Here is a 17,725-nt window from a genome sequence, read left to right on the forward strand (position 1 = left end):
GTCCTGCAATTTCTGAGGCTGGTAACTCTAATGAACTTATCCTCTGCAGCAGAGGTATCCCTTGGTCTTCCTTTCCTGTGGCGGTCCTCATGAGAGAGTTTCATCATAGCGCTTGATGGTTTTTGCAACTGCATTTGAAGAAACTTACAAAGTTCTTCAAATTTTCCAGATTGACTGACCTTCATGTCTTAAAGTAGTGATGGACTGTCATTTCTCTTTGCTTATTTGAGCTGTTCTTGCCATATGTAATTGGTCTTTTACCAAATAGGGCTATCTTCTTTATACCAACCCTACCTTGTCACAACACAACTGATTGGCTCTGAGACATTAAGAAGGAAATAAATTCCACAAATTAACTTATGCCAACACACCCGTTATTTGAAATACATACCAGCTGACTACCTCATGAAGCTGGTTGAGAGAATGCCAAGAGTGTGCAAAGCTGTCATCAAGGCAAAGGGTGGCTATTTGAAGAATCGCTACATTGTGGAAAATAGTAAAAAGAAAAGAAAAACCCTTGAATGAGTAGGTGTTCTAAAACTTTTGACCGGTAGTGTTGACACCATCTTTTTGGGTCAGTGTTCCCAAACAGCTAAATCTCCATGTTACAGCGGGTTTTAATTAAAGAATACCACCTATGCTAATTAGCTATCTAGCATGCGCCTAACACCTGTGTGAGTAATGGAAGAAGGCAGCCAGAAACGTGTTAACACTGAATAATACTGTCAGTTGCAACTGTGCTAAAGGCAGTTTAAACAGGGTACAGAAAGTGTATATTTTGAATGTGTTAAATTATTTTGAAGTGATATAAAAAGTCAAAGGCTTTAGGTTTCTAGAACCGTATCATAATTGAGAATCGATTCATGTTTAGAGATGGAGTATTTGGCTGTTTTTCCAACCAGAGCCAGTCTACCTCTGAAAATAACATTAGGTCCTTTGACCTTAACGAGTAACGGTAGGCTCTTTAAGTGTACATCTTGGCTTAGGCGACTAAACTCCACCGCGGAGGAAGTTTGATATACTTTACCAACACTTCCTTCCCCATGGAAAACATAATTTATCCTTCAAATAGCAACGACTTGAGTTTGATAGAATCAGGTATTTTAAAACAATGAATCAATGTTGAAAATATCAAAGTGCAGGCAGATCTAGATTCTAGGCAACATTAACAAAATTGTCTCTGGGTTTGGCCAACTACAACCCCAATCAGTTAGAGTAACAATGACCACGTACCCACTTTCATTGACATAGTTAGTAGGCTAGCCTACATGAAGAGGAAACTAAATAGCGGCATACGTTTGGAGCTATCTTACCTCCGTTCTTAAATGTGCCCAAACAATTTGGATAGACAGTAGCAAAAGTATCCGTTTGATGCCTTTTCAAACACCAACGTATAGCACCGACCGCACGTATGCTGTTTCTCTCCGTTTTTGAGGTGTGGTTCCAAGTTGTTCAATCAGGAAATTCAGATGTTTTAAAATACTTGTTCAAAGGCATATTCTTGCCGGTAAAGTCAAACAGCACCCCTTATGGACATAAACGCACTTTGCGTTTTGAAATTTCCTTCGTGTCATCATAAAGTCAACACTGCAACCTACAGGGCAATTGCAGGTATAGGCCTATTCTTACCATTCAATCCAATCCTATTTTCAATAAACCTACGCCGTATGTAGTGGACTGAACATGGACCCAGGATGTGCCTATTTATGCTTTTCATAATATCATATGATGATATAGCCCAACGTTTATCAGCAAATTGTCCAACTTTATTAGCCTAGGCAATTACATTATCGGTATTGCCTTGATCATTATTGGTCGATTTTCGCAAAAATGACTGTATTTTGCCGTAATTGAATAGCAACCCACATATTTTTTTTATGTACAAGAATTGCATTTTATTAATGCACAATAATTAGTTAAGGCCTATTTGATTTGATTTGAAGTTAATAAAACAGTAGGCCTATTTGATTTTACGTCACAAAAACCCAATGCACGCGCAGTATGTCGTCACAACGTGTGGGCGTGGCTGGTTCTGAAAAAGCAAGATTGTGCACGAGGATTTTACAGCGTCGCCACAGCACTCGCACGAGTGTACGGTTTTTTATTATACCCCAGTGGAGAGTACCCAACGACAAACAAAGAGGAGCCTTGTCAGCCAAGATTTCTCAAGACGTAAGATAATATTTTCTTTTCATTGCATTGTTGAAATGTAAATTGATATGTTTTTTAATTGCTTTTTCATAATTTTGCCGCTTTGTCAGTGACCTACATTAGTGATATGGTGTTGCATTTAGTGCACCTGTGCTGGATAGTGGATACAAAATTACATGTAGACTAAACTAACAATATTGAATGTTGATTTTTTTTTAAACAATTTTTATATAGCCTGTAATAGTAATGTTAGAATTTTTATTTATCTTTCCCAGTAGGCATAAGAAAGAAACTAAATACAATAGCCTATAACCTAATATTGCCCATGAGGCTGGCAAGGCCGGATAGCCTGATAAAAATCAGAAATGCACACAATTAAAAACGGGTAAGCTCCGAATTGAGTGTCAATGGATAGATAGATAACGCTCTACCGTGTTTTATTTTATGCTTGGCACATTATCTCAGATATTTTTAGGACTGCATGACCCAGTTTCTGGAATAGTCTCCATCGTTCGCACAGATGACATTCTGTCAAAAACGGAGATGTCATGTGTGAATCTATATTTACATGATTAAAGAATAACTGTCAAAATGGCTTGTAATTTCTCAAGCCCCATAGGCGTCAACCGCTCCGTTGAGGCTTTTATGTCTACTTAATATGGTGAATTTTATCTGTAGCATACTACTGTATCTCTTGATATGATATATATTGGTGTCTTATTGAGGACGGGTGACGCTCTCAGTCAGTATTTGACCGTTCTACACAATATTATGACCTAAATGTTGATTTCATGCTACAGTAATGGCATTTTAACAACAGGCTCTTGTCTGTTGTCCATTTTCACTATGTGCATTTTACATTGAATTGCTGTATAATTTTTTGTGTTTAACTGTGTTTAACCACAGAAAGTGTAGCCTTATTGTATAATACCATTAGCCTTTATTGTGTTATCATTTGGTTTAGGAAATTCACCATTCACATTTTCTTTCAGATCTGTTTTGCAGTTGTAAACAGGTAGCCCATTACTGTAAATATAATGTTGAGGGTGCCCCAAAGCCTAAAAATAAGATGTTTTAAAATAGAATATATGTGCCCTTGTTTGCACTCTTGGGAAACCTATATTTATGTGGTCACAATTAACTAGGTAATGTTCAAAAAGTATTACACATACAGTACCAGTCAAAAGTTTGGACACACCTACGCATTCCAGGGTTTTTCATTATTTTTTAAAAATTATTTTCTACATTGTAGATAATTGTGAAGACATCAAAACTATGAAATAACACATGGAATAATTTTAGTAACAAATCAAGATATATTTCGGATTCTTCAAAGTAGCCACCCTTTGTCTTGATGACCGCTTTGCACACTCTTGGCATTCTCTCAACCAGCTTCATGAGGAAGTCACCTGGAATGGATTTCAATTAACTGGTGTGCCTTACTTTGTGGAATTTCTTTCCTTAATGCGTTTGTGCCAATCAGACATGGTAGGGGTGGTATACAGAAGATGGCCCTATTTGGTAAAAGACCAAGTCCATGGCAAGAACAGTTGAAATAAGCAAAGATAAATGACAGTCCATCATTACTTAAAAACATGAAGGTCAGTCAATCTGGAAAATGTCAATAACTTTGAACGTTTCTTCAAGTGCAGTCGCAAAAACCATCAAGCACTGACAAAATTGGTTCTCATGAGGACCGCCACAGGAACGGAAGACCCAGAGTTCCCTCTGCTGCAGAAGTTCATAGTTACCAGCCTCAGAAATTGCAGGCCAAATTGCTTGACAGATTTCAAATAACAGACACATCTCGACATCAACTGTTCAGAGGAGATTACATGAATCAGGCATTCATGCTCGAATTGCTGCAAAGAAACCACTACTAAAGGACACCAATAAGAAGAGACTTGCTTGGGCCAAGAAACATGTGCAATGGACATTAGACCGGTGGAAATTCATCCTTTGGTCTGATGAGTGAAAATGTGAGATTTTTGGATCCAACCGCCATGTCTTTTGTGAGATTTCGAGTAGGTGACTAGATGATATCAGTATGTGTGGTTCCCACCGTGAAGCATGGAAGAGGAGGTGTAATGGTGAAGGGGTGCTTTGCTGGTGACACTGTCTGTGATTTTATTTAAAATTCAAGGCACACTTAACCAGCATGGCTACCACAGCATTCTGCAGCGATATGCCATCACATCTGGTTTGTGTTTAAGTTGGAATGCAGAGTGAAGGAAAAGCAGCCTTCAAGACTGTTGTAAAAGCATTCCAGGTGAAGCTGGTTGAGAGAATACCAAGAATTTGCAAAGCTGTCATCAAGGCAAAGGGTGGTTACTTTGAAGGATCTCAAAATATATTTTGATAACACCTTTTTTGGTTACTACATGATTCCATGTGTTATTTCATAGTTTTGATGTCTTCACTATTATTCTACAATGTATAAGAAATAAAGAAAAACACTTGCATGAATAGGTGCGTCCAAACTTTTGACTGATACTGTATATCACACAAACATTTCAAGATTAGATCAGATTATGAGGAATGCCAAATCAGGTCATGTTAACAAATGTGCGACTCAACATTATTGCATTCTAGACCTACAACTTGAACGTTAGTGTTCTATGTTTTAAAAACCTATCACCAGAAAGCTTATGTAACCTAGTTTGCTTCAGTTTGCCAACAGGTTTAAATGAGCAACAAGGATTGACCTAAATCTGTATCTCAAGAAAAAACAAGAAACAATTTGGTCCTGTGCCCATTTGTTCTAATGTAATGGCATAGACTTCTCTTAACCTGAACTCTACTATGGGAGAAAGCCAGTCAAGACAAAACGTTCTCCTAACCATGGCATCTACAGTATAGGGGCCCTTTGGAATAAAGAAAAAATATCAGGTAGCCATTTGAAATTATAGAGACATAGTACTGGAATGAAATACTGTATATGGGGGACTAAGATTAGAGCAGTATGTATGTATGTCTAATCTATTTTAAACTATGATCCCAAATCGCATTTTAATTTCCTCTTTTACATTCAGGTAAAAATGCTGGTGAAATCAAACAGCGAGTATGACTCCTTCCTCTACTGGAGACAGCCCATCTCAGCCCCGGACCTGTCCGAGCTGGAAGACCTGGGTGTGACCAACAGCAAGCCAACCAAGAAGAGCAAGAAGGCCATCAAGAAACAGAATGCTGCCTTAGCTAAGCCAAGGAAGCAGCAAGAGGCACCGGAGGCTGAATTGTCAGAGTACACCACCTTCAACTACTGGAGAGAGCCTATCCCCAGCATCGACCTCCTCGACTTCAACCTGCTTCTGTGAGAACCATCCCCATCTCAGCCTCCCAGTCATAAGACCCTCCCTCTCCTCACACTGACCCCATCTGGATAAACATGGATTTTGTTAAGTTTCTGGTCCCAAGAAGAAGTACTGAATCTGTATTAGTCTGTACTGTGCATTTTTGTTTAGGATCCCGCTCCCTTTAAAAAAAAACATTTTAGCCTAAAATGACATACCCAAATCTAACTGCCTGACCTGAAGCAAGGATATGCATATTCTTGATTCCATTTGAAGGGAAACACTTTAAAGTTTGTGGAAATGTGAAATTAATGTAGGAGAATATAACACATTAGATCTGGTAAAAGATGGTACAAAAAAATGCTTTTCTCTTTTTTGTATTTCAAATGCAAGAGAAAGGCCATACTGCATCATTCCAGCCCAGGCACAATTTAGATTTTGGACTCTAGATAGCAGCAGTGTATGTGCAAAGTTTGAGACTGATCCAAAGAACAATCGCATATCTGTTCAAAATGTTGTATCAAAACTGCCAAAATGTGCCTGATCAAGTTTATAATTGTGCACTCTCCTCAAACAATAGCATGGTATTATTTCACTGTAATAGCTACTGTAAATTGGACAGTGCAGTTAGATTAACAAGAATTGAAGCTTTCTGCCCATATCAGATATATCTATGTCCTGGTATTTTTTTTGTTTTGTTACTTACAACCTCATGCTAATCATATTCGCCTACTTAGCTCAACTAGGAGTGGCAGGGTAGCCTAGTGGTTAGAGCGTAACCGAAAGGTTGCAAGTCCAATTCCTGACAAAGTACAAATCTGTCGTTCTGCCTCTGAAAAGGCAGTTAACCCACAGTTCCTAGGCCGTCATTGAAAATAAGAATTTGTTCTTAACTGACTTGCCTAGTAAAATAAAGGTAAAACATTTTTTTTTAAACTGTCCCGTAGAGGATAACCTCCAAATAATACTGAAAGGGCATTCTAGGGAGTTCTGCTTAGGTTTTCTCCACATGAGGGCTACATGACTCGATCACTAATTTCAACAAACATAACTACCTAGAAATGGCAATAAGTTGAGCCTTTAAATTATTATAAATAGTTAAATTTCACACTGACTGCAAGGCTCCTGTCTCACATTAAGGACTTACACATTCATAATTTGTGAGAGAACTTGAGTATGCTACATCACATTTTTTAACAAATGCTAAGTGCTGTCGCATTTTTAGCCTCACCTAAAACAGGCTTGAAGGGTAGTGCCAACCCGAGCCTTGGAGAGTGTCCACATGTTGTATTTATAAGTAGTTATTTTTAAGTAGTAGAAAGTAAAGCACCTCCACACAGAACATATATTTTAGAAGCTCTTAGGGAGCCACAAGCATGACTGTCTTTTGCGCTTTGTATTGATTTGTTTCAGACACTGAACTGACTGGCTCAAACCCACCCAATTAATTAATTTAGTATGCTGCTTTTAGCCTACCATAAGTAGGCCTCAACAGAGTGCAATGACTGAGGATAAATGTTAGAGATTCCAATGCAGAGCTGATCAACTGTTTTCTTTACTTTCTGCATAGACCACCGGTACGTACCGTCTGAATGTCGAGGAAAGAATGGATTGAAATGTTTAATGAAATAAGGGAAATGAATGTTTTTAATTGTGCCAGACTGATGTTGCACATGGTCTTGAAAGTACGGTAGTACACACTCAAATTTTGGATACTTTTCATCATAAAGCTAACTTGTGCAATGAGCAGTAGATTCCCAAATGTGACTCAGATTAAGAGATTAAGATATGCACAGGATATCAATACACTTTGTTTACCATGAGAAATAATCTCAAACTAAAGGGCTAGAACATGCAGCATTTTTTGAGGAGATACAGTGCCTTTGGAAGTATTCAGGCCCCTAGACTTTGTCCACATTTTGTTACGTTGCAGCCTTATTCTAAAATTGATTAAATACAAAAAAACTCTAAATACACACTACCCCATAATGACAATGTGAAAACAGGCTTATTTACATAAGTATTCAGACACTTTGCTATGAGACTCAGGTGCATCCTGTTTCCATTGATCATGCTTCAGATGTTTCTACAACTTGATTGGAGTCCACCTGTGGTACATTCAATTGATTGGACATGATTTGGAAAGGCACACACTTGTCTATATGAGGTCCCACATTTGACAGTGCATGTCAGAGGAAAAACCAAGCCATGAGATCGAAGGAATTGTCTGTAGAGCTCCGAGACAGGATTGTGTCGAGGCAAAGAGCTGGGGAAGGGTACTAAAAAATGTCTGCCGCATTGAAGGTCCCCAAGAACACAGTGGCCTCCATTCTTAAATGGAAGAAGTATGGAATCACCAAAACTCTTCCTAGAGCTGGCCTCCTGGCCAAACTGAGTAATCGGGGGAAACGGGCCTTGGTCAGGGAGGTGACCAAGAACCCGATAGTGATTGTGATAGAGTTCCTCTGTGAAGATGGGAGAACCTTCCTGAAGGACAACCATCTCTGCAGCACTCCACCAATCAGGCCTTTGTGGTAGAATGGCCAGACATAAGCCACTCTTCAGTAAAAGGCACATGGGAGCCCTCTTGGAGTTTGCCAAAAGGCACCTAAAGACTCTCAAATCATGAGAAACAAGATTCTTTGGTCTGATGAAACCAAGATTGAACTCTTCTGCCTGAATGCCAAGTGTCATCTTTGGAGGAAACCTGGCACTATCGCTACTGTGAAGCATGGGGTCAGAATCATGCTGTGGGGATGTTTTTCAGTGGCAGGGACTGGGAGACTAGTCAGGATCGAGGGAAAGATGAACGAAGCAAAGTACAGAGATCCTTGATGAAAATCTGCTCCAGAACGCTCAGGACCTCAGACTGGGGAGAAGGTTCACTTTCCAACAGGACATTGACCTTAAGCACACAGCTAAAACAACGCAGGAGTGGCTTTGAGACAAGTCTCTGAATGTCCTTGAACCTGATCGAACATCTCTGGAGAGACCTGAAAATAGCTGTACAGCGACGTTCCCCATCCAACCTGATAGAGGTTGAGAAGATCTGCATGGAAGAATGGTAAAAACTCTCCAAATACAGGTGTGCCAAGCTTGTATCGTCATATCCAAGAAGATTTGAGGCTGTAATTTTAGCCAAAGGTGCTTCAACAAACTACTTTTGTAAATGTGATATTGCCATTTTTTTGTTTTTATACATTTGCAAAAATGTCTGAAAACGTGTTTTTGCTTTGTCATTATGGAGTATTGTTTGTAGATTGGGGGGGGGATGATTTAATCAATTTTAGAGTAAGGCTGTAACGTAACAAAATGTGGATAAAGTCAAGGGGTCTGAATTCTTTCCGAATGCACTGTACGCACATAAGCATTAAACAATATTTAAACGTTTTGAAATAAATTGAGAAGGGCTTCATTTTTCATGACACTTACAAAAACATGTCATAGGCGAGGTTGTTTCATCAAACCGGCTTCAGTGTAACAATGTCCATGCACCTTATATGCCTAAAATTGACAGTTTGTGAACAGGTTTTGTTAAATAAAGATGCTTCTTGAACACCTCCAACTGCCAGAGTAGGGTGTGGACTCATGTTTTGTCCATCAGACACCCAGTAAAATATATGGTTTAGTGGATAATTATTAGCTTTTTCAGGATTCTTATTCGAATAATATGAAACCACCTTACATACACAGCCAAATATATTTAAACTCAGTTTTTCACAATTCCTGATATTTAATCTTAGTAAAAATTCCTTGTCTTAGGTCAGTTAGGATCACCACTTTATTTTAAGAATGTGAAATGTCAGAATAATAGTAGAGAATTATTTATTACAGCTTTTGTTTCTTTCATCACATTCCCAGTGGGTCAGAAGTTTACATACATACACTCAATTAGTATTTGATAGCATTGCCTTTAAATTGTGTAACTTGGGTCAAATGATTCGGGTAGCCTTCCACAAGCTTCCCACAATAAGTTGGGTGAATTTTGGCCTATTCTTCTGGACAGAGCTGGTGTAACTGAGTCAGGTTTGTAGGCCTCCTTTCACGCACACACTTTTTCAGTTCTGCCCACAAATGTTCTATAGGATTGAGGTCAGGGCTTGGTGAAGGCCACTCCAGTACCTTGACTTTGTTGTCCTTAAGCCATTTTGCCACAACTTTGGAAGACCCATTTGCGACCAAGCTTTAACTTCCTGACTGATGTCTTGGGATGTTGCTTCAATATATCCACATATTTTCCATCCGCATGATGCCATCTATTTTGTGAAGTGCACCAGTCCCTCCTGCAACAAAGCACCCCCACAACATGATGCTGCCACCCATGTGCTTCACCGTTGAGATGGTGTTCTTCGGCTTGGAAGCCTCCCCCATTTTCCTCCAAACATAACGATGGTCATTATGGCCAAACAGTTCTATTTTTGTTTCATCAGACCAGAGGACAAGTACGATCTTTGTCCCCATGTGCAGTTGCAAACCATAGCCTGGCTTTTGTAGGGCAGTTTTGGAGCAGTGGCTTCTTCCTTGCTGAGCGGCCTTTCAGGTTATGTCGATATAGGACTCATTTTACCGTGGATATAGATACTTTTGTTCCTGTTTCCTAAAGCATCTGCTGTTCTATAATTGATTTGTACTTTTTGCACCAAAGTACGTTCATCTCTAGGAGACAGAACGCGTCTCCTTCCTCAGCGGTATGATGGCTGCGTGGTCCCAATAGTACTTGAGTAGTATTGTTTGTACAGATGAACGTGGTACCTTCAGGCGTTTGGAAATTGCTCCCAAGGATGAACCAGACTTGTGGAGGTCTACAATTTTTTTCTTGGCTGATTTCTTTTGATTTTCCTATGCTGTCAAGCAAAGAGGCACTGAGTTTGAAGGTAGGCCTTGAAATACATCCACAGGTACACCTCCAATTGACTCAAATTATGTAAATTTGCCTTTCAGAAGCTTCTAAAGCCATGGCATACTTTTCTGGAATTTTCCAAGCTGTTTAACGGCACAGTCAACTTAGTGTATGTAAACTTCTGACCGACTGGAATTGTGATACAGTGAATTATAAGTTAAATAATCTGTCTATAAACAATTGTTGGAAAAATTACTTGTGTCATGCACAAACTAGATGTCCTAACCGACTTGCCAAAACTATAGTTTGTTAACAAGAAATTTGCGGAGTGGTTGAAAAACAAGTTTTAATGAAATTGTCTTCCTTTTATTTGTTCATTTTCTCGAAATCTAAAGGCACAACGTAGATTCAAGCATTTTTTTGGGGCGGGGGAGTTTGCCTGTTATAGATGTTATTTTGGATGTCACATATCAGTTGGCAAACAATGTAAAAAATAAAGAAAATCTTTGAGTCAATAAAGCCTCCATACAAACATGGTCTCTTTTTTGGTTTCTTGAGTAAGGCAGCTCCAAAATGCAGGTGTTTCAGCCTAGCTTAGCGTTTTCTGTGGTGGTGGGGCAGCCAGTGGAAAATATGGAGTGTAGGGGTTGGTAATGTTCTCTAGTTGCATTGTGATTAACTAAATGTTCTGTCACTCATGGGGACACTATGTTACTGCCAAATCTAAGGTTAGAGCTAAAAAAAATCACGCCCCCTGGGTGCTGCCATAGTTACATTAGAAGTGCCCATCTAAGAAGGCTCAAGGTTATTGGCCAGAACTTTACGTCAAATCCCGTTATATCTACAGTAGCTTTGATTGGACGGATGGCAACATCATACTTTCAAAATATTAGATAGCAGTCCTCCTCATGAATCAAGTCAACAATCTACTGGCAAATCCTTTTTAATCTTTGTCATATGAAGAGAAATAAGAGATAAAACGTATCGATGCTCATCTGCCATTGGACATAAACATTACACAACAACTTGGAAATCACAAATTCAACAATGAGTGGTTTGTAAGGAATTAGTGGCTATCTGCTAGCATGGCAAAGCAATCACTAGCCTGCTATTCAGTGGAGTGGGAGTGTGGTCCCAATTCTCGGTTTAAGGGTCTCTTTTCCAAGCTTAAAATTATAAACATTCAACATTGGCCATGCTGTCAATCCAGCATGATTTCTGCACTGCTCAAAACAACTGTTAACTCAGAACTGGGAAATCTGACTTCAGTGAGTTAAAGACAACTGGGAACTCAGGAAGAAACGAGCTCCGACTGGGTAAATACATGTTTAACGGTCATCCAACTCGGAATTGTAAGTGGGGAACTCTGGCCTTTTTAGAGCTTCGACCTGAAGATCATGGACGTCATCATGATTCGACCTTGGTTTTTTTTCAGGGTTCCCAGTTGTCTTGAATGCACCGTACATCCAGAGAATGCCAGACTTTGATAAAAGTTTGATGACAAAATATGCCCACAAGACTGTTGCGCCAGCTTCCTGTCAAGTGAGCACAAGGTGAGTCCAAAAATGCCTTGTATGCTGCTGCATAAATGATGTAATAATAATAATAATATAATAATATATGCCATTTAGCAGACGCTGCATACAGTCATGTGTGCATACATTCTATATGGGTGGTCCAGGGATCGAACTACTACCCTGGCGTTACAAGCGCCATGCTCTACCAACTGAGCTACAGGGAGATATGTATACTGTAGCTAAGAAAGCAATACTATGTGTATGTTGTATAGTAAGCTGTTATGTAGTAAGCTGTTAGTAGCCCATGTACCTCACCCTAATAATTTGATATATTTTCCCCTCTTAATTTCGCCTACTGTTCTGACTTGGTGGTGCACATGTAGCCATTAATGGGGGGCAGCAGGTACCCTAGTGGTTAGAGCGTCGGACTAGTAACCGAAAGACTGCAAGATCAAATCCCCAAGCTGACAAGGTAAAAATCTGTCATTCTGCCCCTGAACAAGGCAGTTAACCCACTGTTCCTAGGCCGTCATTGAAAATAAGAACTTGTTCTTAACTGACTTGCCTAGTTTTAAAAAATTACCTGTTTTATAGAAATGTAATCATTGAATATTGTAAGAGCTTTCATTGTCTGCTTATATGCCCCCTTTATTTATCCTACGGTTCTGACTTGGTGTTCAGGAAGAACACTGTAAAAATGGCCCGTGTTCTGAATTCTGTTGCTGTACATTTCAAAAGTGCTAAACAAATAGTTATATTGACTACATCCGTCCTAGCTCACTCATCAATGTCTTAATCAAAATGATGGATTGCCTCTTATCCTCTTGTTATCCCCTTATTCCAGTTAGTACATCTCAATTGTCAGTAGAAATCACATTTGTTTAAACAAGTCTGCCATATCAGCTATGTTTTTTTAAAGGCAGTAAATGAGGCTGAATTAACTGTTTTGCTGCAAATAAGGTTCCACTGATAGCCAGGGGTAGAAGCGGTAAGGCGTTGGGGACTGCTGTTGCATCCCCAATTATTATTGTATTTTTTTGCCCCACCAATATTTACATGGTAAAATTGCCACTGGATATATACAGAACCAGTCAAAGGTTTGGACAAATCTACTCATTTCAGCATTTTTCTTTATTTGTCCTATTTTCTTCATTGTAGAATAACAGTGAAGACATTAAAACTATGAAATAACACATATGGAATCATGTAGTAACCAAAAAAGTGTTGAACAAATCAACATAAATTTTTTATTTGAGATTCTTCAAAGTAGCCACCCTTTGCCTTGATGACAGCTTTGCACACTCTTGGCGTTCTCTCAACCAGCTTCATGAGGTAGTCACCTGGAATGGATTTCAATTAACAGGTGTGCCTTGTTAAAAGTTAACTTGTGGAATTGCTTTCCTTAATATGTTTGAGACAATCAGTTGTGTTGTGCAAGGTATGGGACTATACATAAGATTCCCCTATTTGGTAAAAGACCAAGTCCATATTATGGCAAGAACAGCTCAAATAAGCAAAGAGAAACGACAGTCCATCATTACTATAAGACATGAAGGTCAGTCAATCTGGAAAATTTCAAGACCTTTGAAAGTTTCTTCAAGTGCAGTCGCAAAAACCATCAAGAACTATGATGAAATTGGCTCTCATGAGGACCGCCACAGGAAAGAAAGACCCAAAGTTACCTCTGCTGCAGAGGATAAGTTCATTTGAGCTAACTACACCTCAGATTGCATCCCAAATAAACGCTTCACAGAGTTCAAGTGACAGACAAATCTCAACATCAACTGTTCAAAGGAGACTGCGTGAATCAGGCCTTCGTGGTCAAATTGCTGCAAAGAAACTACTAAAGGACACCAATAATAATAATAAGAGACATGCTTGGGCCAAGAAACACAAACAATGGACATTAGACCGTTGGAAATCTGTCCTTTGGTCTGAGGAGTCCAAATTTGGGTTGTTTAGTTCCAATCGTTGTGTCTTTGTGAGACGCAGAGTAGGTGAACGGATGTTCTCTGCATGTGTGGTTCCCACCGTGAAGCATGGAGGATGAGGTGTGGGGGTGCTTTGCTGGTGACACTGTCAGTGATTTATTTAGAATTCAAGACACACTTAACCAATATGGCTACCACAGCATTCTGCAGCGATAAGCCATCCCATCTGATTTGCGCTTTGTGGCATTATCATTTGTGAGAACTCCTTCAAGACTGTTTGAAAAGCATTCCTCGTGAAGCTGGTTGAGAGAATGCCAAGGGTGTGCAAAGCTTTCAGGGCAAAGAGTGCCTACTTTGAAGAATCTAAAATAACAAATATATTTTGATTTGTTTAACACTTTTTTGGATACTACATGATCCCATATGTGTTATTTCATAGTTTTGATGTCCTCACTATTATTATACAACGTAGAAAACAGTGAAATAAATAAAAACCATTGAATGAGTAGGTGTGTACAAACTTTTAACCGGTAGTGTGTGTGTGTGTGTGTGTGTGTGTGTGTGTGTGTATATGTGTATATATATATATATATATATATATATATATATATATACAAAATATAAAACACAACATGTAATGTGTTGGTCCTATGTTTCATGAACTGAAATAAAATATTCCAGAAATGTTCCAGAGGCACAAAAAGCTTATTTCTCTCCAATTTTGTACACACATTTGTTTACATCACTGTTAGTGAGCATTTATCCTTTGCCAAGACAAGATATCTTCCTGACGTGTGGCATATCAAGAAGCTGATTCAAACAACACCTCAGATGAGTTGAAGTTGAGGGAGCATGCAATTGGCATGCTGACTACAGAAATGTCCACCAGAGCTGTTGCCAGATAATGTTAATTTCTCTATCATAAGCCACCTCCAACCTTATTTTCGAGAATTGGGCAGTACGACCAACCGGCCTCACAACCGCAGACCACATGTAACAACGCTAGCCCAGGACCTCCAGATCCGACTTCTTCACCTGCAGGATTGTCTGAGACCTTCTACCCGGACAGCTGATGAAACTGACAAGTGTTTCTGCATGTAATAAAGCCTGTTTTGTGGGGAAAAACTAATTCTGATTGTCTGTGTCTGGCTCAGGAGGCTGAAGAAATTTGGCTTGTCACCAAAAGCACTCACAAACTTCTACAGATGCACAATCGAGAGCATCCTGTCGGGCTGTATCACCGCCTGGTACGGCAACTGCTCCGCCCACAACCGTAAGGCTCTCCAGAGGGTAGTGAGGTCTGCACAACGCATCACTGGGGGCAAACTACCTGCCCTCCAGGACACCTACACCACCCGATGTCACAGGAAGGCCATAAAGATCAAGGACAACAACCACCCAAGCCACTGCCTGTTCACCCCGCTATCATCCAGAAGGCGAGGTCAGTACAGGTGCATCAAAGCTGGGACCGAGAGACTGAAAAACAGCTTCTATCTCAAGGCCATCAGACTGTTAAACAGCCACCACTAACATTGAGTGGCTGCTGCCAACACACTGAATCAAATCCAGCCACTTTAATAATGGGAATTGATGTAAAATATATCACTAGCCACTTTAAAAGATGCTACTTAATATAATGTTTACATACCCTACATGATTCACTGACCATCTCGAATCCCACCGTATCTTCTCCGCTGTGCAATCTGGTTTCCGAGCCGGTCACGGGTGCACCTCAGCTACACTCAAGGTACTAAACGATATCATAACCGCCATCGATAAAAGACAGTACTGTGCAGCCGTCTTCATCGACCTCGCCAAGGCTTTCGACTCTGTCAATCACCATATTCTTATCGGCAGACTCAATAGCCTCTGTTTTTCGGATGACTGCCTTGCTTGGTTCACCAATTACTTTGCAGACAGCGTTCAGTGTGTCAAATCGGAGGGCATGCTGTCCGGTCCTCTGGCAGTCTCTATGGGGGTGCCACAGGGTTCAATTCTCGGGCCGACTCTTTTCTCTGCATATATCAATGATGTTGCTCTTGCTGCGGGCGATTCCCTGATCCACCTCTACGCAGACGACACCAATCTATATACTTCTGGCCCGTCCTTGGACACTGTGCTATCTAACCTCCAAACGAGCTTCAATGCCATACAGCACTCCTTCCGTGGCCTCCAACTGCCATACAGCACTCCTTCCGTGGCCTCCAACTGCTCTTCAACGCGAGTAAAACCAAATGCATGCTTTTCAACCGATCGCTGCCTGCACCCGCATGCCCGACTAGCATCACCACCCTGGATGGTTCCGACCTTGAATATGTGGACACCTATAAGTACCTAGGTGTCTGGCTAGACTGCAAACTCTCCTTCCAGACTCACATCAAACATCTCCAATCGAAAATCAAATCAAGAGTCGGCTTTCTATTCCGCAACAAAGCCTCCTTCACTCACGCCGCCAAGCTTACCCTAGTAAAACTGACTATCCTACCGATCCTCGACTTCTGCGATGTCATCTACAAAATGGCTTCCAACACTCTACTCAGCAAACTGGATGCAGTCTATCACAGTGCCATCCGTTTTGTCACTAAAGCACCTTATACCACCCACCACTGCGACTTGTATGCTCTAGTCGGCTGGCCCTCACTACATATTCGTCGCCAGACCCACTGGCTCCAGGTCATCTACAAGTCCATGCTAGGTAAAGCTCCGCCTTATCTCAGTTCACTGGTCACGATGGCAACACCCATCCGTAGCACGCGCTCCAGCAGGTGTATCTCACTGATCATCCCTAAAGCCAACACCTCATTTGGCCGCCTTTCGTTCCAGTACTCTGCTGCCTGTGACTGGAAAGAACTGCAAAAATCGCTGAAGTTGGAGACTTTTATCTCCCTCACCAACTTCAAACATCAGCTATCCGAGCAGCTAACCGATCGCTGCAGCTGTACATAGTCTATAGGAAAATAGCCCACCCATTTTCACCTACCTCATCCCCATACTGTTTTTATACTGTTTATTATTTATTTACTTTTCTGCTCTTTTGCACACCAATATCTCTACCTGTACATGACCATCTGATCATTTATCACTCCAGTGTTAATCTGCAAAATTGTATTATTCGCCTACCTCATGCCTTTTGCACACATTGTATATACTGCCCATTTTTTCCTACTGTGTTATTGACTTGTTAATTGTTTACTCCATGTGTAACTCTGTGTTGTCTGTTCACACTGCTATGCTTTATTTTGGCCAGGTCGCAGTTGCAAATGAGAACTTGTTCTCAACTAGCCTACCTGGTTAAATAAAGGTGAAAAAAAAAAAAAATAAAAATCTCATATGTCTACGTATATACTGTACTCTATATCGTCTACTGCATCTTTATGTAATACATGTATCACTAGCCACTTTGAACTATGCCACTTTGTTTACATACTCATCTCATATGTATATACTGTACTCGATACCATCTACTGCATCTTGCCTATGCCGCTCTGTACCATCACTCATTCATATATCTTTATGTACATATTTACATTTACATTTAAGTCATTTAGCAGACGCTCTTATCCAGAGCGACTTAAATATTCTTTCTCCCTTTACACTTGTGTGTATAAGGTAGTAGTTTTGGAATTGTTAGTTAGATTACTCGTTGGTTATTACTGCATTGTCAGAACTAGAAGCACAAGCATTTCGCTACACTCGCATTAACATCTGCTAACCATGTGACAAATAAAATTAGATTTGGGCATTGACCCCAGTCATGCGAAATCCATAGATGATGGTATAATTAACCTATTTCAATTGATTGATTTCCTTGAACTGTATCTCAGTAAAATCGTTAATTATTGCGTTTATATATATATATATATTTTTCAGTATATATTATAGCTTGGGCAAGGGGTGCAGGTCTCATCATGTGCTCTGATATTGGTTCAGTTTCGTCTTTTTACCGTAAAGCGTTAAAGTGGGCATTGAAGGAGGAAAGGCTGATCTCGCATCTGG

The 17,725-nt window shown here is 40.1% G+C and overlaps 2 protein-coding genes across 3 annotated transcripts in view; one reads left to right on the plus strand and one right to left on the minus strand.

Moving 5' to 3' along the window:
* LOC124043492 (CDC42 small effector protein 1-like) overlaps window positions 1-17,698 on the minus strand; it is a 37,568-nt gene extending 19,870 nt beyond the window's left edge. The window contains exon 1 of one of the 2 annotated variants that reach the window (XM_046362147.1): window positions 17,674-17,698. The gene's annotated coding sequence lies outside the window, so the exon portion shown is untranslated. Of the gene's footprint in view, window positions 1-1,313; window positions 1,493-17,673 lie in introns of those variants that run through there. The other variant, XM_046362148.1, reaches the window with a different exon arrangement.
* Window positions 2,039-7,438, plus strand: LOC124043493 (protein AF1q-like). Its single transcript, XM_046362149.1, has 2 exons — window positions 2,039-2,172; window positions 5,184-7,438. The coding sequence occupies exon 2, from the start codon at window positions 5,190-5,192 to the stop codon at window positions 5,463-5,465; it is 276 nt and encodes a 91-aa protein (XP_046218105.1). The 5' UTR covers window positions 2,039-2,172; window positions 5,184-5,189; the 3' UTR covers window positions 5,466-7,438.
* Window positions 17,699-17,725: the final 27 nt, after the last annotated feature.

The sequence above is a fragment of the Oncorhynchus gorbuscha genome, linkage group LG09, assembly GCF_021184085.1.
Source record: "Oncorhynchus gorbuscha isolate QuinsamMale2020 ecotype Even-year linkage group LG09, OgorEven_v1.0, whole genome shotgun sequence".
In the NCBI taxonomy this organism is placed as follows: Eukaryota; Metazoa; Chordata; class Actinopteri; order Salmoniformes; family Salmonidae; genus Oncorhynchus; species Oncorhynchus gorbuscha.